At 46.5% G+C, this 26,009-nt stretch overlaps 1 protein-coding gene and 1 long non-coding RNA gene across 7 annotated transcripts; both read right to left on the bottom strand.

Moving 5' to 3' along the window:
• Nucleotides 1–2,831: 2,831 nt before the first annotated feature.
• LOC146072286 (uncharacterized) lies at nucleotides 2,832–9,222 on the bottom strand. 3 transcript variants are annotated; one of them, XR_014473031.1, is made up of 5 exons: nucleotides 9,119–9,222; nucleotides 8,837–8,953; nucleotides 8,569–8,671; nucleotides 4,159–4,345; nucleotides 2,832–3,151 (listed from the first exon to the last, which is right to left on the bottom strand). It is a non-coding gene; the product is annotated as an uncharacterized LOC146072286 (long non-coding RNA). The 3 variants fall into 3 exon arrangements; XR_014473029.1 differs by having other exon boundaries at nucleotides 8,837–8,939; XR_014473030.1 differs by having other exon boundaries at nucleotides 4,159–4,276; nucleotides 8,837–8,939.
• Nucleotides 9,223–14,359: 5,137 nt separating this feature from the next.
• Nucleotides 14,360–24,878, bottom strand: LOC146073968 (uncharacterized). Of its 4 annotated transcripts, none has more exons than XM_083181595.1 (12): nucleotides 23,927–24,878; nucleotides 19,777–20,305; nucleotides 19,420–19,497; nucleotides 17,963–18,031; nucleotides 17,538–17,621; nucleotides 17,322–17,405; nucleotides 17,107–17,190; nucleotides 16,914–16,982; nucleotides 16,755–16,835; nucleotides 16,526–16,669; nucleotides 14,569–16,446; nucleotides 14,360–14,458 (listed from the first exon to the last, which is right to left on the bottom strand). In XM_083181595.1, exons 2-11 carry the CDS (start codon nucleotides 20,288–20,290, stop codon nucleotides 14,576–14,578), a joined length of 3,078 nt encoding a protein of 1,025 aa, XP_083037721.1. In that variant the 5' UTR covers nucleotides 20,291–20,305; nucleotides 23,927–24,878; the 3' UTR covers nucleotides 14,360–14,458; nucleotides 14,569–14,575. The 4 variants fall into 4 exon arrangements, with proteins under 4 accessions (XP_083037721.1, XP_083037722.1, XP_083037725.1 ...); XM_083181596.1 differs by having other exon boundaries at nucleotides 16,767–16,835; XM_083181599.1 differs by lacking the exon at nucleotides 17,107–17,190.
• Nucleotides 24,879–26,009: the final 1,131 nt, after the last annotated feature.

Raw genomic sequence — 26,009 nt, 5'->3', positions numbered from 1 at the left:
CCTTTTCATTGGGTTAGGTTTTTTTCTAACTTCGAAAGACTAACGCCCATTTCAAACACTATAAAAATACCTACATTCAATGTCCCGGATTCATATTTGAAATTTTGGATCAAGTATTCTGTGGTACAGCTACAGCTATTTTTTCTAAGATGGCAGATGAATCTAGACCAGCACCAGCAGCAGCAGCAGCAGCAGCAGCAGCAGCAGCAACAATATCACCAGCACCAGCACCCGAGCCCGAATTTACATTTGTTCCGTCCCGGAGAGGAATGTTACTCAACGTAAACGGCTATCTACTTGCCAAGAATAAGCAGAAGGGAGACGTCGTCTATTGGCACTGCACAGAAAGAACAACAGGCCCTTGTTCAGCCTACGCCAAAACCACGATTGTGGCCGGAGTTCACCAACTTAATAGGCACGGTGAGCATACTCATGCTCCCAGACCGGAGAAGACAATTGTGGCCGTTGCTAAGGCAGCGATAAAGCAACGTGCCAGGGATACCACCGAGGAACCATCACAAATTATCCAAAATGTAACAGCGGATATGCCTTCTACAAGTGCTATGTGTTTGCCCAACCGGGAATCCCTTCGTCAATTAGTAAAAAGGGTAAGAAGGGAAGATTGCCCTGCCGAACCCACCATCCTGGAGGACATTAATGTTCCTCATAATTTGGAATACATCGAGGATACCAAATTTTTGTTAAGGGACAGTACAGTTGGTGATGAAAGGGTACTTTTATTTAGTACAGAAGAGAACTTGAGGAAGCTCCATGAAGCACAGTATTGGGTAATGGACGGAACTTTCAAGACTTGCCCGACATTATTTCGCCAGATCTATTCCATACATGCAATGGTTGGCACACATGAAACATCACAGCGCTTTTTACCGCTTGTTTATGGACTGTTAAGCAGCAAGAATGAGGAATGCTATTTACGATTTTTTGAAGAACTTCAAGACATTGCAACTGATTTGGGAATGCCATTTTCCCCAACGTATATAATAACGGATTTCGAACTTTCAGCAATCAGAGCTTCAAAGTCTGTTTTTCCAAGCAGCACACACAAGTGTTGCCTCTTTCATCTTTCCCAAAACATTTGGAGAAAGATTCAAGCACATGGACTTGCAGGTGATTATGCAAAGGATTATGCACTTGCATTGAAATTAAAGAGCATACAAGCACTTGCTTTTCTACCGGAAGATGACATTCCAGCTGCTTTTGAAGTTTTGAAAGGGGAAATGCCTGCAATTGCTTCCCCCGTGTTAACTTATTTTGAGGAGACATATGTATTGGGACGTCCAAGAGATCGCACACGAAGCCTTACCCGGTCACCACCTCTTTTTCCACCAAAAATATGGTCCATCTATGACTCAATGTTAGCTGGAATACCCCGAACCCAAAATAGGTTGGAGGGTTGGCATCGCAGATGGAACATAATTCTTAGCGAAAAAAAGTTCGGTGTATACAAGCTCATCACGTTTTTACATAAAGAACAGAAAGTCACAGCGAGTTTTATCCAGAAGGTAGTTCTGAATGTTGCAAGAACACCCCCAAGGAGAGACTTGAAAGAACGTGAGGAGGCAATTCAGCGTTGTGTTTCACAGTATGGACATGTCCCTGTACTGGAATATCTTGGTGCTATTGGACATCACTTAGCATTCCCTTAAAGACATTGTTTTTCAAATTTTTTCTACAAGTTTATATGTTTGGATAATTATTTTTCAAGTTAATCTTCAAGTTCAAGTTCTAATTTTAAAGTTCTGAAGTTAAAAAGGAAGCCAAGCCATTACAGTGAATTCAAATTTATGGTAAGTAAACGTTCTAATTCATATACTTATACATTACATTTCTCACCTTTAACAATAGTAAAATATGAATGTTTTAAACCCCCCCCCCCACTAAGAAAATAATCTGCATTAACTTTTACTATTGTAAAATCCCCAAGTATTCTACTATGATGGTATTGATCCAAACTTAAATATTTGATTTGCAATTGGTCAGTATGATGTATTTAAATAACCTTTTAAGGTGGTATCTATTTACCCTTAAATGTATATATTTTTTTTAATTTGGACAACTGTATTTAAATTAGTTAGAATCTGTTTCTAGTTTTTATGTTCTTTACCAATCTAGATTTTCCAAATTCTATCATCAGTCAGTGGGTTACCGTACAACTGTTAAACCACACTTCGGTAGACAGTCAACATGGGAAAAGGTAGACATGGGCCAAGGTCGAAATTATTGTATGTCGTCATGTGTTTTTTAAAGCCAAATGTCGACATGTACACAGTTGGAGTTGCACCACAGCCCCTGCAATTGCTTTCTATGCTTCGGACACGGTGCATCGTTACACTCGGCACACTTTGATTCTCCCGCCACGCCATAGTGGATGGTAGGGCATGAAATACCGCCTGTAGGCACAAAAAAACCTATGTCGACCTAATGACTGGCGGCCTAAAACCATGTCCACCTTTAACCCGGTCGACCTTCAGTGGTCTCCCTAATGATTGTCCACCTAAGTGTTGTCTAATAATGATATATAGATGCAGGAAACGGTCATCTATATATCATTGAGTAATGACTACACCTGTGCAGCAACCATCTGGTCTGGAAACAAAACTATTGTTAGCTTTCGATTCATATACTTGGCTAACCCTGATCTATGTAATGACATTACACCTTAATATATAGAGAAAGTAAATCACACAGTGTACAATAATCATAATCCCAAAAATTTTTATATAGTTAATATTAACTTAATAACCCACTTTTTTACATTATATATCTCATATCAATCACTTACAATAATCAAAAATATACCCAGACACATGTAAATTGATAGAATTGCTTTTTATTATATTACATTTATATCAAATATGGGTGCAATTTTATTATATTCAAGTCATTTGAAATCAATTATGGCATCTTTGTTGTGTAACCTTTAACCATAAACCGCTAAAGACATACATATTTATAAACATTGTTTCATTCTCATTAATGTGAGACATGCAGAATAAGTACTCGCTATATAACAAAGTGTTAATAATAATTATAATAATAATTATGGTTCGGCATTTGCTTTCAAAACTATATTCAATCATTTTTTGGCATCATGTATTTCATATACTTCATTTCTTCTGTAATGTATGAGCTGCAAAACAAAAGAGAAAGTAAATTACTGCTTAACTTGTGCATTAATACTTGATGGTTCTTGTCCCAAATTTCTACACGCATATATAAATGGTACGTCTGAGGACCAATCTTTCAGGCAGTTTTCTTTGTGATAGTCCCGTACAGATGGGTGGTTTACTCATGTTTATTTGCAAGACTGCGAATTCGCAGCCTTGCGAGTCCACCAAACCCCGCCCGGCGAAAGCCCCCCCCCCCCCCCCCCCCTTAAACTGAGTCTTCATCCGATCAGCTGTGAATTTACATTTTGCATAGACATCAATTCGTATGGCTCGGGTAACCACCTACATCTTTCGATGGTCACCGACTATCGAATGATGTTTAGCGTGCACGCATATAGAAGTGACTTCAGTTACTTACATTTGTGTGCACACTGGCGTGGATATAGGCGGGCAGCTGACACAGTGATGTCAGCTACCCGCCCCCCACACCCGCATCACTGCCTCATTACCATGAGAACACCCATGCCCCCGCCCATCTCCTACCCCCCCCCCCCAGGGTGCGTGCACGCATCATACGCCTGCACATGCGCAGATACCCACAGACGACCATCATTGATAATGCGTGTGAATGCACGCAGTACCATATTGATCTGAAGGCCCATTATCCTGTCTGGCACTAGACACACCACTGTATTTTAACACTGGTTTTAAAAATTAACATTAATTCCCTTATTCAGATCTGATTTGAGTGTTTTGGAAATGCCATCTAAATTTTAGATTAAAAATAATGCAATCAGCATTTACCCTGCACAGAAACAAAACACCAATATAAATTTATACATGTTACATATGCCCCACGGCACTGCACATGCTTTTACCCATTTTTGGAAAAATATTGTACTTTGATCAGATCTGAATAAGGCCCTAAATGTGCTCACATTGACATTGCTAAATAAATAAATATATATGTGTGTTTTTTTTAAATACAACAAAGAAAAAAAAATTATAGGAAGTAAATCAAACTTACCCAATGTGTCATCCTTTGATAGCCCTATGCCAGCCTCCTCATTGTCTTCTCTTCCCAGGCTGGACCCTTGCACGCTTCTGTGCCGACGTCTTCTCCTGTTCCCTCTGGATGGTCTTGGCTTGAAGGATGCAACCAGGGCTGCCAAGAGAAATCCTGGGCCCCGGTACAACAGCGTCACGGGGCCCCCCTGGAGTGGCGAGCAACAGAAAAGAGGTGTGGCCATTAAAGGATATAGGGGTGTGTACCACACCATATACCCTTTATGCAACACAATAGTAGACCCCTTATACTTGCCCCTTACACATTATGCTACACAGAATGAGCCAAAATTCAAATCGATTACTTGCCGCCCCGTTCGTATGCAGCAGTGTGGACAGAAGCGTGGGGTGGTGGATATGGGTTGCACCCATGGGTGTAAGGGGTCGTGGCCACGGATGGGCAGATAGCAGCAGGGTCCCTGCGGAGGATGGGAACTAGGTAATAGCTCCCATCCTCCGCAAGGACCCCACTGCTGTCTGCCCATCCGTCACAGGGACCCTCTGCCCCCCTGCGCTGCCCAGACCCCTATGCCATACAGCAGGGGTGGCCAGCCCACGGCTCCTCTCTCCAAGATCTGTGGCTGGCACGATCATCCCCATTTGAAGCGCCGCCTCTGGAGTATAAGGATCCCAAGCTCACACACGCAGCAGGGAAAGCGGCAACAGTTCTTTCAACCTGCTGGCAAGAAGCAGCAGATGCCACTACTTGCAGTATCGCCGAGCTGAGCTGCCGGTATCTGCTGTGTCCCCCAAAGCTACAGATCCGGCGCCAAGAGCAGCTGCATTGTGATGGCCAGCGGTATGTGCGGCTGGAGGGAGAGGGGGGATTGTGTCCATTAAACCTCTTTAATCTCATGTGATCCTGGGCAGTATGGTCCCACCTAGATCGCATTCCATATATGATCCGTCATAAATGGGCCCCATGTAGCCTGTTTCCTTCACACACATTGGAGGTCATTCTGATTGACCACAAAGCTGCAAAATTTGCAGCTTTGCGGGTTATCTAAATACCTCAGATTTCACGCATGCGAACGGATGTTTTACATACAGTAATCATCGATTTGCAGCTTGTGTGCAGGGCAGTGCGGTCGCCGACCATCAAATCATTTCTCAAGCGCTCGCAGATCTGTCAGTCTCTGCTGTCTTAGATCTGTGGCGCTCCTGTGCGAGAAGAGGGTGGGCAGCTGACATCCGGTGACATCAGCTGCCCTCCCCCGGCACCCACGTCATGGGAGTTACCATCGGCGCAACCCATATCCACCACCCCACGCTTCCGTCCACACTGCTGCATGCGATCGGGGCGGCAAATAATCGGTTTGCCGCACCCGCTCACACAAAGTGGCTGCACATGCACAACATCGCTCCCCTATGTGAACGTGCGGGGGAGCGAACCAACCTGAATGAGGGCCATAGCCTGTAACACACACACATAGCCTGTTCCTTCACACATACAGTACATAGCCTGTCACACACACACACACACACACACACATATATACATACATAGCCTGTTACACACACACACACACACACACACACACACACACACACACACATAGCCTGTTCCTTCACACATACAGTACATAGCCTGTTACACACACACACATATACATACATAGCCTGTTACACACACACACACACATATATACATACACAGCCTGTTCCTTCACACATACAGAACATAGCCTGTTACACACACACACACACACACACACACAAATATATATACAAAGCCTGTTACACACACACACACACACATAGCCTGTTACACACACACACACACATATAGACATACATACATACATACATAGCCTGTTACACACACACACACACACACATAGCCTGTTACACACACATATATACATACACAGCCTGTTACACACACACACACACACACACATATACATACATACAAAGCCTGTTACACACACACACACACACACACACACAGCCTTTTACACACACACACACACACAGTCACACACATATATACATACAAAGCCTGTTACACACACACTCACACACACACATACATAGCCTGTTACACACACACACATACATACATATAGACATACATAGCCTGTTACACACACACACACACACACACACACACATAGCCTGTCACACACACACATATATATATATATATATATATATATATATATATATATATATATATATACATACATACACAGCCTGTTACACACACACACACACACACACATATACAAAGCCTGTTACACACACACACACACACACACACACACACACACACACATATATACATAGCCTGTTACACACACACACACACACACACACACACACAGCCTGTTACACACACACACACACACACAGCCTGTTACACACACATATATCCATACATACACAGCCTGTTACACACACACAGGCTTTTTGTCTGTTCCCCCTGTCCATAGCCATGCATTGCGGGCGGCATTACCTTTTGAAACAGGAACTTGGAGCAGGAGCAGGACAGCTAGGGGCTGGCTGGCAACTTTCAGCCCGGGGGGCACACACAGGCCAGTGGCCCCGCTTTTTCTACAAGGGCATGAAATGGAAAATGGGCATCGAAATGTTGGAGGCCTGGTTTGCTTAATGTGGGTACATGCAGCATTTCCAATTTCCCACTCCGATTGAATGCGGCCCTAAAGCTGGCCATACACTCATGCAATTTTCCCACCTTTCACCCGATTTCTCAGCCTGATCTGTCAGAATTGGGTGAAAAGTGGACAAATCGCATTAGTGTATGGCCAGCTTTAGGGCCGCATTTATCAAACCATATTTGCGGCGAAATCCCCCAAAACACCCGTTTTCAGGGGTTCGCTGCAAATATTAAGTATCACTGAAATGTACCAAAGGGGAACCGCAGCAGGAATTTTCGATCCCTGCTGCGATTCCCCCTGCACCTCTGCCGGCCACATCCCCAATAGGTTTTTATGGGGGATGCAAAGCTGCCCAATGTATCAACATCGGGCAGCCCGGCTTTGCATCTTTGGGTTATTGCCATTCTGAGACGGTGATAGCCCATTGTAGCATTATGGGATACTGATTGCACTGCTGCCAGGGCAGTGTGGTTAGCTGGGTTGGCGGGGGTCAGCGTTAACCACATGTGCAGATCCCTGGCTTCCGGCTGAGCATATTACAGGGACAGACTGGCAGGTGATACATTCCACTTTACAATGCGATCCTGGGCGGTAATATTCCGCCCAGATCGCATTGTAAACGCGATAATTGATAAATGGACCCCTTAGTACCAAACACACACAAACACACTAAAGAAGAAAACACCCCCCCCCCCCCACCACCACCACACACACACAGACATGTATGCTGCACTGTTGTATTTTTCTGCACAAACACACTCACTCATATGGAAAACAGCAACCCCCCCCCACACACACATACATATATGCGCAACACTTACACATATTGTTACACACACACACACACACACACACTGACATGCAGACAGACTTAAACACACACAAACACACAATAAAGAAGAAAACTGCAGCCTCACACATGTATGGAACACTGGCACATGGATGTTTCCACCCACACTCAGAGTCAAACACACACATTAAATAAAGAAAATAAAAGCCACCCCCCCCCCAATACACACACATACATGTATGCCACATTTGCACATAGTTTTACACATAGTTTTACACACACACACACACACACACACACACACACACACAAAATAAAGAAGAACCCCCCCATACACATGTAAATAACACTGAGACATGTATTGTTTGTTCTTCTGTTTATCACACAACTCTTATAGCAGCTATCCCCACCCCTGTCCCTTCTTCCCTCCAATGCACTCACCCAGCCCAGCTCCTGTAATGGGTGAGAAGGGAGGGATCAGGATGGAAGCTGCTGCTGCTGCTTAGCTGCCCGTGAGGAGAGACGTGGATGAGGTCGCGTTACAGGAGGGGAGGGACCAGCCTGTAGGGCAGCACAGTTCATTGGTGGCTGGTCCCAGGGGAGGGGCTGGCCACAGCAATGATTGGACAGCTATCGCTGACCGGGCTTAATTCGGGGGCGTGGCCTAATCGCGGACCCGTGGCCACGCCCCCTTTAAAAAAACCGGTTTTTTTTTTTTTTTTTTTGTGTCGGGACCCGGGCCCCCCTGGCAGGCCCGGGCCCAGGTAAAATGTACCCGCCCCCCCTGCCTCTCGGCGGCCCTGGATGCAACCCCCCCAACAAAATCTAAGTTATTTATGGGCACTATAGTATCTTGTTTAAAAATTTGTCCCTGTTACCATCTCTTTTTACCTTTCCCTAACTCCCCCTTTCCTACAAAAAGTGTACCCTCTTTGCTTGTGTGTTGATGCAACAAACTTACCCGATTCAGCTCCCTTTATAGCCCTATGCCAGCCTCCTCATTTTCTTCTCTTCCCAGGCTGGACCCTTGCACGCTTCTGTGCCGACGTCTTCTCCTGTTCCCTCTGGATTTGTCGTGATGGACGTGAAGCAAAAGGAAAAAAAACAAAAGTAAGTTCATATCTACTCCTGCCAGGTTCTCTTCTACCTCTGACCCTCTATACTTGCCAAGCCCCCTTTCCTACAAAAAGTGTACCCTTTTTGCTTGTGTGTTGATGCAACAAACTTACCCGATTCAGCTCCCTTGATAGCCCTATGCCAGCCTCCTCATTGTCTTCTCTTCCCAGGCTGGACCCTTGCACGCTTCTGTGCCGACGTCTTCTCCTGTTCCCTCTGGATGGTCTTGGCTTGAAGGATGCAACCCCCCCAACAAAATCTAAGTTATTTATGGGCACTATAGTATCTTGTTTAAAAATTTGTCCCTGTTACCATCTCTTTTTACCTTTCCCTAACTCCCCCTTTCCTACAAAAAGTGTACCCTCTTTGCTTGTGTGTTGATGCAACAAACTTACCCGATTCAGCTCCCTTGATAGCCCTATGCCAGCCTCCTCATTTTCTTCTCTTCCCAGGCTGGACCCTTGCACGCTTCTGTGCCGACGTCTTCTCCTGTTCCCTCTGGATTTGTCGTGATGGACGTGAAGCAAAAGGAAAAAAAACAAAAGTAAGTTCATATCTACTCCTGCCAGGTTCTCTTCTACCTCTGACCCTCTATACTTGCCAAGCCCCCTTTCCTACAAAAAGTGTACCCTTTTTGCTTGTGTGTTGATGCAACAAACTTATCCGATTCAGCTCCCTTGATAGCCCTATGCCAGCCTCCTCATTGTCTTCTCTTCCCAGGCTGGACCCTTGCACGCTTCTGTGCCGACGTCTTCTCCTGTTCCCTCTGGATGGTCTTGGCTTGAAGGATGCAACCCCCCCAACAAAATCTAAGTTATTTATGGGCACTATAGTATCTTGTTTAAAAATTTGTCCCTGTTACCATCTCTTTTTACCTTTCCCTAACTCCCCCTTTCCTACAAAAAGTGTACCCTCTTTGCTTGTGTGTTGATGCAACAAACTTACCCGATTCAGCTCCCTTGATAGCCCTATGCCAGCCTCCTCATTTTCTTCTCTTCCCAGGCTGGACCCAGGCTGGACCCTTGCACGCTTCTGTGCCGACGTCTTCTCCTGTTCCCTCTGGATTTGTCGTGATGGACGTGAAGCAAAAGGAAAAAAAAACAAAAGTAAGTTCATATCTACTCCTGCCAGGTTCTCTTCTACCTCTGACCCTCTATACTTGCCAAGCCCCCTTTCCTACAAAAAGTGTACCCTTTTTGCTTGTGTGTTGATGCAACAAACTTACCCGATTCAGCTCCCTTGATAGCCCTATGCCAGCCTCCTCATTGTCTTCTCTTCCCAGGCTGGACCCGTGCACGCTTCTGTGCCGACGTCTTCTCCTGTTCCCTCTGGATTTGTCGTGATGGACGTGAAGCAAAAGGCAAAAAAAACAAAAGTAAGTTCATATCTACTCCTGCCAGGTTCTCTTCTACCTCTGACCCTCTATACTTGCCAAGCCCCCTTTCCTACAAAAAGTGTACCCTCTTTGCTTGTGTGTTGATGCAACAAACTTACCCGATTCAGCTCCCTTGATAGCCCTATGCCAGCCTCCTCATTGTCTTCTCTTCCCAGGCTGGACCCTTGCACGCTTCTGTGCCGACATCTTCTCCTGTTCCCTCTGGATTTGTCGTGATGGACGTGAAGCAAAAGGAAAAAAAAACAAAAGTAAGTTCATATCTACTCCTGCCAGGTTCTCTTCTACCTCTGACCCTCTATACTTGCCAAGCCCCCTTTCCTACAAAAAGTGTACCCTTTTTGCTTGTGTGTTGATGCAACAAACTTACCCGATTCAGCTCCCTTGATAGCCCTATGCCAGCCTCCTCATTGTCTTCTCTTCCCAGGCTGGACCCGTGCACGCTTCTGTGCCGACGTCTTCTCCTGTTCCCTCTGGATTTGTCGTGATGGACGTGAAGCAAAAGGCAAAAAAAACAAAAGTAAGTTCATATCTACTCCTGCCAGGTTCTCTTCTACCTCTGACCCTCTATACTTGCCAAGCCCCCTTTCCTACAAAAAGTGTACCCTCTTTGCTTGTGTGTTGATGCAACAAACTTACCCGATTCAGCTCCCTTGATAGCCCTATGCCAGCCTCCTCATTGTCTTCTCTTCCCAGGCTGGACCCTTGCACGCTTCTGTGCCGACATCTTCTCCTGTTCCCTCTGGATTTGTCGTGATGGACGTGAAGCAAAAGGAAAAAAAAACAAAAGTAAGTTCATATCTACTCCTGCCAGGTTCTCTTCTACCTCTGACCCTCTATACTTGCCAAGCCCCCTTTCCTACAAAAAGTCTACCCTCTTTGCTTGTGTGTTGATGCAACAAACTTACCCGATTCAGCTCCCTTGATAGCCCTATGCCAGCCTCCTCATTGTCTTCTCTTCCCAGGCTGGACCCTTGCACGCTTCTGTGCCGACGTCTTCTCCTGTTCCCTCTGGATGGTCTTGGCTTGAAGGATGCAACCCCCCCAACAAAATCTAAGTTATTTATGGGCACTATAGTATCTTGTTTAAAAATTTGTCCCTGTTACCATCTCTTTTTACCTTTCCCTAACTCCCCCTTTCCTACAAAAAGTGTACCCTCTTTGCTTGTGTGTTGATGCAACAAACTTACCCGATTCAGCTCCCTTGATAGCCCTATGCCAGCCTCCTCATTTTCTTCTCTTCCCAGGCTGGACCCAGGCTGGACCCTTGCACGCTTCTGTGCCGACGTCTTCTCCTGTTCCCTCTGGATTTGTCGTGATGGACGTGAAGCAAAAGGAAAAAAAAACAAAAGTAAGTTCATATCTACTCCTGCCAGGTTCTCTTCTACCTCTGACCCTCTATACTTGCCAAGCCCCCTTTCCTACAAAAAGTGTACCCTTTTTGCTTGTGTGTTGATGCAACAAACTTACCCGATTCAGCTCCCTTGATAGCCCTATGCCAGCCTCCTCATTGTCTTCTCTTCCCAGGCTGGACCCTTGCACGCTTCTGTGCCGACGTCTTCTCCTGTTCCCTCTGGATTTGTCGTGATGGACGTGAAGCAAAAGGAAAAAAAAACAAAAGTAAGTTCATATCTACTCCTGCCAGGTTCTCTTCTACCTCTGACCCTCTATACTTGCCAAGCCCCCTTTCCTACAAAAAGTCTACCCTCTTTGCTTGTGTGTTGATGCAACAAACTTACCCGATTCAGCTCCCTTGATAGCCCTACGCCAGCCTCCTCATTGTCTTCTCTTCCCAGGCTGGACCCTTGCACGCTTCTGTGCCGACATCTTCTCCTGTTCCCTCTGGATGGTCTTGGCTTGAAGGATGCAACCCCCCCAACAAAATCTAAGTTATTTATGGGCACTATAGTATCTTGTTTAAAAATTTGTCCCTGTTACCATCTCTTTTTACCTTTCCCTAACTCCACCTTTCCTACAAAAAGTGTACCCTCTTTGCTTGTGTGTTGATGCAACAAACTTACCCGATTCAGCTCCCTTGATAGCCCTATGCCAGCCTCCTCATTGTCTTCTCTTCCCAGGCTGGACCCTTGCACGCTTCTGTGCCGACGTCTTCTCCTGTTCCCTCTGGATTTGTCGTGATGGACGTGAAGCAAAAGGAAAAAAAAACAAAAGTAAGTTCATATCTACTCCTGCCAGGTTCTCTGACGAATCTCTAACCCTGCGAAGAAAGCATGAGGCAACTTACCCTCTGCCGCAGCACTGGAAAGCCTTATGACAGCCCGTCGTCTCTTTGCAGACTGGACCCGTTGATGCTTGACGAATCTTCAGTGTGGCAGAGGTGCAGAGCCTTCTTGGACGTTATTTCTGAAAGAAAGTGTGAGTTATTGACTAAAGTTTTCAACCCTCTGCTATCTGTCCCTTACCCTACATCACTCTAACCCTGCGAAGAAAGCATGAGGCAACTTACCCTCTGCCGCAGCACTGGAAAGCCTTATGACAGCCCGTCGTCTCTTTGCAGACTGGACCCGTTGATGCTTGACGAATCTTCAGTGTGGCAGAGGTGCAGAGCCTTCTTGGACGTTATTTCTGAAAGAAAGTGTGAGTTATTGACTAAAGTTTTCAACCCTCTGCTATCTGTCCCTTACCCTACATCACTCTAACCCTGCGAAGAAAGCATGAGGCAACTTACCCTCTGCCGCAGCACTGGAAAGCCTTATGACAGCCCGTCGTCTCTTTGCAGACTGGACCCCTTGATGCTTGACGAATCTTCAGTGTGGCAGAGGTGCAGAGCCTTCTTGGACGTTATTTCTGAAAGAAAGTGTGAGTTATTGACTAAAGTTTTCAACCCTCTGCTATCTGTCCCTTACCCTACATCACTCTAACCCTGCGAAGAAAGCATGAGGCAACTTACCCTCTGCCGCAGCACTGGAAAGCCTTATGACAGCCCGTCGTCTCTTTGCAGACTGGACCCCTTGATGCTTGACGAATCTTCAGTGTGGCAGAGGTGCAGAGCCTTCTTGGACGTTATTTCTGAAAGAAAGTGTGAGTTATTGACTAAAGTTTTCAACCCTCTGCTATCTGTCCCTTACCCTACATCACTCTAACCCTGCGAAGAAAGCATGAGGCAACTTACCCTCTGCCGCAGCACTGGAAAGCCTTATGACAGCCCGTCGTCTCTTTGCAGACTGGACCCCTTGATGCTTGACGAATCTTCAGTGTGGCAGAGGTGCAGAGCCTTCTTGGACGTTATTTCTGAAAGAAAGTGTGAGTTATTGACTAAAGTTTTCAACCCTCTGCTATCTGTCCCTTACCCTACATCACTCTAACCCTGCGAAGAAAGCATGAGGCAACTTACCCTCTGCCGCAGCACTGGAAAGCCTTATGACAGCCCGTCGTCTCTTTGCAGACTGGACCCCTTGATGCTTGACGAATCTTCAGTGTGGCAGAGGTGCAGAGCCTTCTTGGACGTTATTTCTGAAAGAAAGTGTGAGTTATTGACTAAAGTTTTCAACCCTCTGCTATCTGTCCCTTACCCTACATCACTCTAACCCTGCGAAGAAAGCATGAGGCAACTTACCCTCTGCCGCAGCACTGGAAAGCCTTATGACAGCCCGTCGTCTCTTTGCAGACTGGACCCCTTGATGCTTGACGAATCTTCAGTGTGGCAGAGGTGCAGAGCCTTCTTGGACGTTATTTCTGAAAGAAAGTGTGAGTTATTGACTAAAGTTTTCAACCCTCTGCTATCTGTCCCTTACCCTACATCACTCTAACCCTGCGAAGAAAGCATGAGGCAACTTACCCTCTGCCGCAGCACTGGAAAGCCTTATGACAGCCCGTCGTCTCTTTGCAGACTGGACCCCTTGATGCTTGACGAATCTTCAGTGTGGCAGAGGTGCAGAGCCTTCTTGGACGTTATTTCTGAAAGAAAGTGTGAGTTATTGACTAAAGTTTTCAACCCTCTGCTATCTGTCCCTTACCCTACATCACTCTAACCCTGCGAAGAAAGCATGAGGCAACTTACCCTCTGCCGCAGCACTGGAAAGCCTTATGACAGCCCGTCGTCTCTTTGCAGACTGGACCCCTTGATGCTTGACGAATCTTCAGTGTGGCAGAGGTGCAGAGCCTTCTTGGACGTTATTTCTGAAAGAAAGTGTGAGTTATTGACTAAAGTTTTCAACCCTCTGCTATCTGTCCCTTACCCTACATCACTCTAACCCTGCGAAGAAAGCATGAGGCAACTTACCCTCTGCCGCAGCACTGGAAAGCCTTATGACAGCCCGTCGTCTCTTTGCAGACTGGACCCCTTGATGCTTGATAGTGTGGCAGCCTTCTGTTGTAGTGCCTTGATGGAAAACAAAGTTATTTTCAAATGGAAATAAAATCATCATGCATAAGCATTATTCAACAGATTTATTTAACATACAAAAGTAAATAAAATATAATTAAAGTTACCTTTAGGTTAGGCTTGGTCATCTTTTTCTTTTTCAGGGTCCACCTTTGGGGCTCTGCCCTCCTGGTCCACCTTTGGGGCTCTGCCCTCCTGGTCCACCTTTGGGGCTCTGCCCTCCTGGTCCACCTTTGGGGCTCTGCCCTCCTGGTCCACCTTTGGGGCTCTGCCCTCCTGGTCCACCTTTGGTTCTCTGGCCTGCTTCACCACCTTTGGTTCTCTGGCCTGCTTCACCACCTTTGGTTCTTTGGCCTGCTTCACCTCCTTTGGTTCTCTGGCCTGCTTCACCTCCTTTGGTTCTCTGGCCTGCTTCACCTCCTTTGGTTCTCTGGCCTGCTTCACCTCCTTTGGTTCTCTGGCCTGCTTCACCTCCTTTGGTTCTCTGGCCTGCTTCACCTCCTTTGGTTCTCTGACCACCTTGACCTTTGGAGCTTTGAGCGCCTGCTCCTTCAGCTGTTCTGTCTCTTTCTTGTCATACACCACTCTCCAATGAATCTCCTCCTGTGCTGTGCCAGCCTTTGTCCTTTTTTGTCTTCCTGCCTTGCCCTCCTTTATGGCTCTAACCACCTTTTCCTTTGTTCCTCTGACAACCTTGTGCTCCTTACTTCCTGTGGCCATATGCTGCTTCTTTAAACTTGCCCGGTTTTGTTGTGCTGTCGTCAACATGTCTGTCAGGCGCATGCTTGCCGGTGTCTCCTGTTGTGCCGTGTCTTTCTGCTCCTTCTGCTGGCCTTTGTTCTGGTTTCCTTTAACCACTCCCCAAGAATGCTCCTCCTTGGCTCCGTCAGCCTTCTCATTTGCCATTCTTGCAGCAATGACCTCCTTTGTGGATCTGAGAACCTTGTCCTTTGGTCCTTTGAACACCTGCTGCTCCTCACTTCCTGTGGCAACATGCTGCTGCTGTTCTTTTTGCCGTGCTGTAATCAGCATCTCCATCAGGCACAAGCTCGCCTGCGTTTCCTGTTGGCCCATGTCCGCCTGCTTCTTCTGCTGGGTTATGTCTGCCTCTCTCTCGCTTTGTACTCTCTCCTCATTTTCCTTCGCTGCTCTGTTCCACATTTCTTGTGTTAATCGATCAAAGTTCTCCTTCTCTGCTCTGGTACGCTCAGTCTCCTCGGCTCTGACCCGCTCCGCCTCCTTGGCTCTGGCACGCTCAGCCTCTTCGGCTCTGGCACGCTCAGCCTCCTGTTGTTCTCTTTTGAGCCGCTCCTCCTCCGCTACATCTTCCCGTACCAGATCAAGTGCTCTATCCCAAACACGGCGGTCATGTGTTAGGGACTGCATCAACTGTCCTTGTGGTCTAGCCTGCTCCATTTGATCCCGTCTTTGATGGCTTTGGTATGCCCTTTCAGCTTCCTCTTGTCGAGCATACCAACCAGGATCAATCAATGATGTTGATGGTGAAGTTTGTCGGAGTCCACGAACTTGTGCGGCTGAAGATCTTTCTTCTGTCATCAGCTGAAGGCTTGTACAGATCATGCTGCTATTGGCATTGCACTGCTGCTGCCACATAAGCATGCACTGTAGAATCTGTTCCATGTGTTGACATTGCACTGAATGGTTGGCCTGGAAGTCAGTCAGTTGTGTACTCATTTGTTGCAGAGTCACCTGTCCTTCCCTCTCTTGGTTCTGTGTTGTGGTCATGTTATCAATCTTCTGCTGCATTGTCTGTACATGTCCAGCCAGAGATACATTTGATGCCACAAGTTCATCAAAGTATCGACCAATCGATATCATTGCCTCTGTTTGTTGACTGATGGTTGCATTCATCTGATTGATGCTCTGTTCCATCTTGTCAAAACGACTTGCATTCCTTTCAGCATCTTCAGCTCTTCTTTCCTCCAATTGCCTCAAAGCCTCCAGAATGGCAGTTTGATGTGAATCTATAATACAAAAATCAGTTTAGTTTTTTATGTAATATTCATTTTTCCATCAAACATATTCACAAATTTGAATTCTAACCTTGTTGTGCAGATTCCGGTATTTTATGTGAAACATGCTGGTCCTCAAGAGTTTGGCTCTGTGTTTCAGCTTCTTGTTGCATTGTAACGTCTTGCAACGATGTTTGAAGCAGAGGGACACTTTCCATTTCCTCCATTAGTGTTGCTATAATTGAAAAATACCAAAATAATTTGATAATGTTTGTAATATTTGTACTGAAAAGGTTAATTTATTTTTGACCATGGCTTACCAGGCAGCTCACCGGTTGGTGCTGTGGTTTCTTTCTGAAATGCTCCAAAAGAAACCCTTCTCTTGACCTTTTCAACAGCAGCTGTAATATTCAAACATAAACTAATGGTACGTTTGTCATTTTTAAAGTAAAACATTTATTAAAAATCACATTCCTCACCTGTTTGTTCTGTTTTTGACGTATTCTGCGATGTGATTTCCTTTGCTGTCTTTGAATGCATTGGTGATTCTTATAAAAAAAAAATCATTTCAGACTATTTGTTAATATTTAAGTAATAACCACAAATATTTTGGCTTTCAAATGGTACTTCCTAAATGTTAGAACTACATAAATGAACAATTGCATTCCTCACTTGTGTGCGAAGTTTTAGTCTTCTTCAGCGGCGTGATCTCCTTTTCCGTCTGGCGATCTTCAGGTGTTGAATCAGCTGGTGATCCTTTTTTGGAAAAAAGGTAAACATTACTTAAACAACTATTCTATAATAAGCACTAACATTTCAGTTCTTTCAAATATTACTTCCTAAATGAAAATGTTAGTACTACATAAATGAACAATTGCATTCCTCACTTGTGTGCAAAGTTTTAGTCTTCTTCAGCGGCGTCATCTCCTTTTCCGTCTGGCGATCTTCAGGTGTTGAATCAGCTGGTGATCCTTTTTTGGAAAAAAAGGTAACCAATACTTAAACAACTATTCTATAATAAGCACTAATATTTCAGGTCTTTCAAATATTACTTCCTAAATGAAAATGTTAGTACTACATAAATGAACAATTGCATTCCTCACTTGTGTGTGAAGTTTTCGACTTCTTCCGCGGCGTCATCTCCTTTTCCGTCTGGCGATCTTCAGGTGTTGAATCAGCTGGTGATCCTTTTTATAAAAAAAGGTCATTACTTAAACAACTATTCTATAATAAGCACTAACATTTCAGTTCTTTCAAATATTACTTCCTAAATGAAAATGTTAGTACTACATAAATGAACAATTGCATTCCTCACTTGTGTGCGAAGTTTTAGTCTTCTTCAGCGGCATCATCTCCTTTTCCGTCTGGCGATCTTCAGGTGTTGAATCAGCTGGTGATCCTTTTTTGGAAAAGGTAACCAATACTTAAACAACTATTCTATAATAAGCACTAATATTTCAGGTCTTTCAAATATTACTTCCTAAATGAAAATGTTAGTACTACATAAATGAACAATTGCATTCCTCACTTGTGTGCGAAGTTTTAGTCTTCTTCAGCGGCGTCATCTTTTCCGCCTTTGGATCCTCAAATGTGGAATCTGTTGGTGATCATTATGTAAAAAAAAGATAACCATTATACAATTGTTATTATTGCTTATTAGGTGATTCATCGCGCCCTTCACACCGTCGTAAGGGGCTGCGCCCCCTTAACCTGTGTAGTTATTTATTGCAGGGGTTCTATGGGTGGGTGTAGCTGCTTTGGGGTTGGTGTGGGAATGGAAGTGGCAGGTTTGTGGATAATGTGGGTTGTGTAGTTGCAGGCTGTGGGTTGAGCCTTGACGGTTTTGTGGTTTGGTTAGGTGCATGGCCGCATGTGGGTGGTGTAGGGGCTGTTGATGCTTGCTGGGGGATTAAGCTGTGGGGACAGTGGCAGGAGATTAGTGGGAGAGGGTGCAGGTGTAGAGGGACTGAGGGCACTGTCCAGAGATTGGCTGTGATGGGGGGGGGGATGAGGAGGGCTGTTTGTTTTGGTTGGTTATGCTGCCGGGGGACTGATGACTGGGGACAGTGGCAGGATAACTAGGGAGTGCGGTGCACCGGGTCTTGTGGTTGGGCGATAGGCTGTGGAAACATTTTAGGGAGGGCAGCTGGTGATGCTGATTGGAGACTGACGGATGGTGAGACTGTCTGGGGGTGGTGGGGTTGCAGTGCTGATGGCGATGTTGGCAGGGGAATGAGGGCGGGAGATTGCGGTGGCATGTTATTGTGGATGTTGACGCTATTGGGGGTGTGATGGGTTGGTACACTGGGCTGGAGATTAGAGGGGGTGGAGATTGAGTGCGTGGCGTCTTGTTATTGTGCTGGGTGTGTGATGGCTGTGGACACTGGTGAGAGAGTTTGTGGGGTGAGGCTGGTGGGGGACTGATAGCTGGGGACGCTGTCTGGAGAGCATGGTGGGCTGGTGATTCTAGAGTGGGACAAGGTGTGTGGACACTGGTGGGAGATTGTACTTGGGGGGGAATGCAGGTGTCTGATGGGTGGGGACACTGTGCTTGAGATGTGGGGGGGGGGCATATTGGGGGCAGTGCGGCTGCCGATGGTGCTGGGAGACTGAGGGCTTTGGGCACTGTTGGAAGATTGTGTGGTGCGGGGACACTGTCCATAGATGAGGTGGTTTGCTGTGCTGGTGGCATTGCTGCGGATGTACACGGGTGAGAGATTGTTGTGTGGTGTTCAGTCTGGTGCCACCTGCGGGAGATGGAGTGGTGCAGGCAGAGGCCAATGTGTGTATTATATCTTTGGCTACTTGTGTATGTTTATGTGTGTATAAGGCTAGGTGGGGGGTGGCGGCGTTTCATGTGTGACCCGCCCAGCGTTATAGACACACTCTAAAGGATGATTGACACATGTAGCCAAATATATAAGAGATAATAATATTTCAGCTCTTTCAAATGGTACATCCTAAATTAGCAATGGCATTCCTCACCTGTTTGTGATTTTTTTGCCTGCTTGTGCGGCGTGGTTTGCTTTGCCGTCTTCTTTTTTGCTGCATCCTTTGTAGCACCTTAAAAAAATTATGTTAGAGTTAATATATTTGTAATTGCATTACAAGGTAGTCTACACTAAATTTAATTAAATAAGTCTGTATAAAGATTAAGTTTTACTTTCATGCCCTTGAGAAATCATGTAAAGCATATTGAATGATTTTTAACAGCAAAATGCAAGTGCATGTCTATATAATTTATGTTGCAGGCCCTCTGACTCCTTAAGCTGCAAGCTTTAAGAGTCAAACATATAGACACCCTTACATATGCATAAAAACAAACACCCAAAGAAATTATACCTTGTGCACTGGTTCCAGGCCTTTCTTCTGGGACAACCTTCAAGAACTCTTCTAGCTTCTTCTCCCAATCCTTCTTCAGCTTGTGGCCACTCTGCATCTTCAGACTGGTTGCTCTTCTGCAGTCACGCCACCTCTTCTTGCAGCTTTCCTGTGTTCGGTGGAATATCCCCTCTCCGCTGACTGCACGTGAAACTTCATCCCATGCCGTGCTTGGCAACCTGGCTTGTGAAGTCCTTTCCTGTGGATCAAACAGCTTAACAAAGTGATGTATTACCTGAGTGATGAGGGTCTCAGTTTCTTCATCTGTGAAATTGGGTCCTCTGCCGATTGCTTCTCCAGCGTCATCTTCTTTGGCACTCTGTGATGGTTGTCTCTGCTCTGCTTCTTCCTGTGAAGAGAGAGAAAGTCTACCTCTTTCTTGTTGAGCCATTGGTAAATCCAATTCTTCTCTCTGTTGCGATGCCTGCTCTTCCTCTGAGGAGAGAGAAAGCCTGCTTCTTTCTTCCTGGGACATTTCTAAAAAAATAAACTTAAGGGACAAAAGCAATGTTTTAGATTATATATAGATATTTTATGTATAGATAAACATCCATGTATATATTTATACACACACATACATATTGTTTAGGAAAAATGGTACTTGTGTACTAACACGGCGCCCATAGCATTGCATACCATTTCACATGCGATGGTATGCGATGCGACGCTATTTCGTGCTATAGTATACGATGGCATACAATTTTAAAATTGTATGCCATTGTATATGGCATACAATGCCATGCGATTATAAATTATATAAGCACCCTCACGGGTGCTTAAAATGCTTAAATGCACCCCCATGCCACCACCCCAGTATAAACGGCGGTACACGTCCTACGACCTTTTCATACCCCCACTATCCACGTGGAGTTGAGAATAGAAAGTGTGGCGAGCACAGCGACACCCGCAAGGGAACGCGGATACCTTCACAGGTATCCGTGTGTCCCCTCGCGGGGTCGCTGCGCTCGTAACCCTTCGGGTTCACGTTTATACTGGGTGTGGGGGGGGGGGGGGGGAGGGGGGGCATGGAGGTGCATTTAAGCACCCATTAGGGTGCTTATACAATGTATAATCACATGCCATCCCATTGCATGGCAAATATCGCCCGATATTGCGTTGCGTGTATGGCATGCGATGCGATAAAGACATCGTGAGACCCATTATCAGGGCGCCGTGCTATTACACAAGTACCGGAAAAATAAATCAATTCTCTATTATAGAATTAACATAACTGGTCTTTGCCATGTCACCCATCTGAATGGATTTTCCAGTCATGCTCACTGACAACACCTGTGTCCAAAAAATCCATCAATCAAAAGCAAGGCCTAATCCACACCAATCAGCATGAGCGACTGTTGAGTGGGGATGACTGAGGAATAAGACAGGCGTCGCCATGGATGCAAAGTCAGCCATAGTGACACCTGCATTATTTTCCAGTCATGCTCACTGACAACACCTGTGTCCAAAAAATCCATCAATCAAAAGCAAGGCCTAATCCAGACCAATCAGCATGAGCGACTGGTGAGTGGGGATGACTGAGGAATAAGACAGGCGTCGCCATGGATGCAAAGTCAGCCATAGTGACACCTGCATTATTTTCCAGTCATGCTCACTGACAACACCTGTGTAAAAAAAAAACATCAATCAAAAGCAAGGCCTAATCCAGACCAATCAGCATGAGCGACTGGTGAGTGGGGATGACTGAGGAATAAGACAGGCGTCGCCATGGATGCAAAGTCAGCCATAGTGACACCTGCATTATTTTCCAGTCATGCTCACTGACAACACCTGTGTCCAAAAAATCCATCAATCAAAAGCAAGGCCTAATCCACACCAATCAGCATGAGCGACTGGTGAGTGGGGATGACTGAGGAATAAGACAGGCGTCGCCATGGATGCAAAGTCAGCCATAGTGACACCTGCATTATTTTCCAGTCATGCTCACTGACAACACCTGTGTAAAAAAAATCCATCAATCAAAAGCAAGGCCTAATCCACACCAATCAGCATGAGCGACTGGTGAGTGGGGATGACTGAGGAATAAGACAGGCGTCGCCATGGATGCAAAGTCAGCCATAGTGACACCTGCATTATTTTCCAGTCATGCTCACTGACAACACCTGTGTCCAAAAAATCCATCAATCAAAAGCAAGGCCTAATCCACACCAATCAGCATGAGCGACTGGTGAGTGGGGATGACTGAGGAATAAGACAGGCGTCGCCATGGATGCAAAGTCAGCCATAGTGACACCTGCATTATTTTCCAGTCATGCTCACTGACAACACCTGTGTAAAAAAAATCCATCAATCAAAAGCAAGGCCTAATCCACACCAATCAGCATGAGCGACTGGTGAGTGGGGATGACTGAGGAATAAGACAGGCGTCGCCATGGATGCAAAGTCAGCCATAGTGACACCTGCATTATTTTCCAGTCATGCTCACTGACAACACCTGTGTCCAAAAAATCCATCAATCAAAAGCAAGGCCTAATCCACACCAATCAGCATGAGCGACTGGTGAGTGGGGATGACTGAGGAATAAGACAGGCGTCGCCATGGATGCAAAGTCAGCCATAGTGACACCTGCATTATTTTCCAGTCATGCTCACTGACAACACCTGTGTCCAAAAAAACCATCAATCAAAAGCAAGGCCTAATCCAGACCAATCAGCATGAGCGACTGGTGAGTGGGGATGACTGAGGAATAAGACAGGCGTCGCCATGGATGCAAAGTCAGCCATAGTGACACCTGCATTATTTTCCAGTCATGCTCACTGACAACACCTGTGTCCAAAAAATCCATCAATCAAAAGCAAGGCCTAATCCACACCAATCAGCATGAGCGACTGGTGAGTGGGGATGACTGAGGAATAAGACAGGCGTCGCCATGGATGCAAAGTCAGCCATAGTGACACCTGCATTATTTTCCAGTCATGCTCACTGACAACACCTGTGTAAAAAAAATCCATCAATCAAAAGCAAGGCCTAATCCACACCAATCAGCATGAGCGACTGGTGAGTGGGGATGACTGAGGAATAAGACAGGCGTCGCCATGGATGCAAAGTCAGCCATAGTGACACCTGCATTATTTTCCAGTCATGCTCACTGACAACACCTGTGTCCAAAAAATCCATCAATCAAAAGCAAGGCCTAATCCACACCAATCAGCATGAGCGACTGGTGAGTGGGGATGACTGAGGAATAAGACAGGCGTCGCCATGGATGCAAAGTCAGCCATAGTGACACCTGCATTATTTTCCAGTCATGCTCACTGACAACACCTGTGTAAAAAAAATCCATCAATCAAAAGCAAGGCCTAATCCACACCAATCAGCATGAGCGACTGGTGAGTGGGGATGACTGAGGAATAAGACAGGCGTCGCCATGGATGCAAAGTCAGCCATAGTGACACCTGCATTATTTTCCAGTCATGCTCACTGACAACACCTGTGTAAAAAAAATCCATCAATCAAAAGCAAGGCCTAATCCACACCAATCAGCATGAGCGACTGGTGAGTGGGGATGACTGAGGAATAAGACAGGCGTCGCCATGGATGCAAAGTCAGCCATAGTGACACCTGCATTATTTTCCAGTCATGCTCACTGACAACACCTGTTTTAAAGCAGGACACATTAAACAGTACATATAAAAAGTTAGGACTAAATTGAAAGACATAAAGCAAGACATTTACCTAACGGTACTATATAGTCTGTATATAAAAATTCATACTAAGTGTGTAGAGGATGCTGGGGTTAGTGTGTGAGAGTGTAATGAGGGCAGACCCGGAGATTAAGCCTGTGGTGTAGGGGAGCAGTTTGATTAAGTATGGGGGGTGCGGGTGTAAGGCGGGTCCGGGAGAATACCCTGTGGTGTTGTGAGGGGGGCCGGTGGTAGGGAGGTGGGACCGGGAGAATACCCTGTGGTGTTGTGAGGGGGGGGCCGGTGGTAGGGAGGTGGGACCGGGAGAATACCCTCTGGTGGTGTGGGGGGCAGGGGGAACAGAGGTTGGTGTAATGGAGATAATTGTAAAAGGTGAAGCGGAGTGGGGGGGGGGACTAGATACAGCACAGTGTCTATGGGTGGAGAGGAGGAGGGAGTTCTGCGCTTACAGTGAAGAAGAGAAATTCCACAGGTTCCGGTCCAATGGGTCTCCTGCTCTGCCGGTGGGTCTCCTCCTCTGCGCCTTACGGTCACTCCTTCCAGGCGTCGTCAGAACACTACTCCGCTCAGCAAAGCTCTCCTGCCGGTGATTGTAATCCAAAAGCCAATAACGAGAAGCCAGCCAAACTTACGCAGCAAGGCAGCAATCTCTAGCAAATGGCGCCTAAGCAAGGGAGGGGACAGTTTTTATTGTGTAAAAGAGCGGCAAAACATAGCTCCTCCTTCAAAATAACATTGCTATGGTTTCATTGGACAGCTTAGTGGCACCACAATACATAGAGGGCATCCTGATTTGTTCATTTAAATGATGCCTTTGGAGCGCATATCTGAATGGTGGAATATTGGCGCGAAGAAACTGTGATGTTTGTTAGTTTGTTTATGAAGTGCTGCCAGAACCATTACCTTTTAAAGTTAAAAAGGTTACACACACCTGCCAACTGCCAAATAAATCACATATGACACAGTACATGATGGGAGGCGGAGCGTCAGCGCTAGCATAGCGCAGCACACTGCCAGGCCATTATGGGACCTGTAGTACCACAATTAAAAACAGTGTCCATAAAACCTCTAACAGTGTTTTGTTGGGGTTATAAACATTAACTGCGGGTTGACTAGTTGGAGGTTTAGGGGAGTGTGGATTTAGTCGGGTATAGGGGTGCTTTGGGGTGCCGTATTTTAGGGGTACAGCTAGTGAGATGGAGGGATCCCAGGGGTGCAGACTGTGATGGGTGAGTGTGTAGCGGGTGTGTTTGCAGCGCTGCACAGTGACAGGTCATTCTGGCACTTGTAGTGCCACAGTCATGATAGGCCCCGGCAATGCGCTAGCGTAGAGCTGGGCGTCTACATGTACAAGAGATGCAGTGTGACTTTGGGGAGTGTGGATTTAGTCGGGTATAGGGGTGCTTTGGGGTGCTGTATTTTAGGGGTACAGCTAGTGAGATGGAGGGATCCCAGGGGTGCAGACTGTGATGGGTGAGTGTGTAGCGGGTGTGTTTGCAGCGCTGCACAGTGACAGGTCATTCTGGCACTTGTAGTGCCACAGTCATGATAGGCCCCGGCAATGCGCTAGCGTAGAGCTGGGCGTCTACATGTACAAGAGATGCAGTGTGACTTTGGGGAGTGTGGATTTAGTCGGGTATAGGGGTGCTTTGGGGTGCCGTATTTTAGGGGTACAGCTAGTGAGATGGAGGGATCCCAGGGGTGCAGACTGTGATGGGTGAGTGTGTAGCGGGTGTGTTTGCAGCGCTGCACAGTGACAGGTCATTCTGGCACTTGTAGTGCCACAGTCATGATAGGCCCCGGCAATGCGCTAGCGTAGAGCTGGGCGTCTACATGTACAAGAGATGCAGTGTGACTTTGGGGAGTGTGGATTTAGTCGGGTATAGGGGTGCTTTGGGGTGCCGTATTTTAGGGGTACAGCTAGTGAGATGGAGGGATCCCAGGGGTGCAGACTGTGATGGGTGAGTGTGTAGCGGGTGTGTTTGCAGCGCTGCACAGTGACAGGTGATTCTGGCACTTGTAGTGCCACAGTCCTGTTAGGCGCCGGCAATGCGCTAGAGTGGAGGTAGGCGACTGATTGTAGGCGGGAGGCAGTGTGACTGAATGGGGAGGTTTGGGAAGTCTGCATTTAGCCGGCAATGGGGGTGCCGTATTTTAGGGGTGCAGCTAGGGAGATGGAGGGATCCCAGGGGTGGAGGCCTTCCTGGGTGAGGGTTTAATGGGCGTGTGCGGCGCTGAAGAGTGGCAGGTCATTCTGGCACTTGTGGTGCCACAGTGATGATAGGCGCCGGCAATGCGCTAGAGTGGAGGTAGGCGACTGAATGTAGGCGGGAGGCTGTGTGACTGTATGGGGAGGCTTGGAAAGTCTGCATTTAGGCGGCAATGGGGGTGCCGTATTTTATGGGTGCAGCGAGGGAGATGGAGGGATCCCGGGGGTGGAGCCCTTCATGGATGGGGGTGTGCGGCGCTGAGCAGTGCCAGGTCGTTGTGGCACTTGTGGTGCCAGCAGGGCCGGTGTGAGTCATGTTAGGC

Source organism: Crinia signifera, chromosome 4 (assembly GCF_055691185.1).
Source record: "Crinia signifera chromosome 4, ASM5569118v1, whole genome shotgun sequence".
In the NCBI taxonomy this organism is placed as follows: Eukaryota; Metazoa; Chordata; class Amphibia; order Anura; family Myobatrachidae; genus Crinia; species Crinia signifera.
This window is presented reverse-complemented; position numbering and strand designations above follow the sequence as displayed.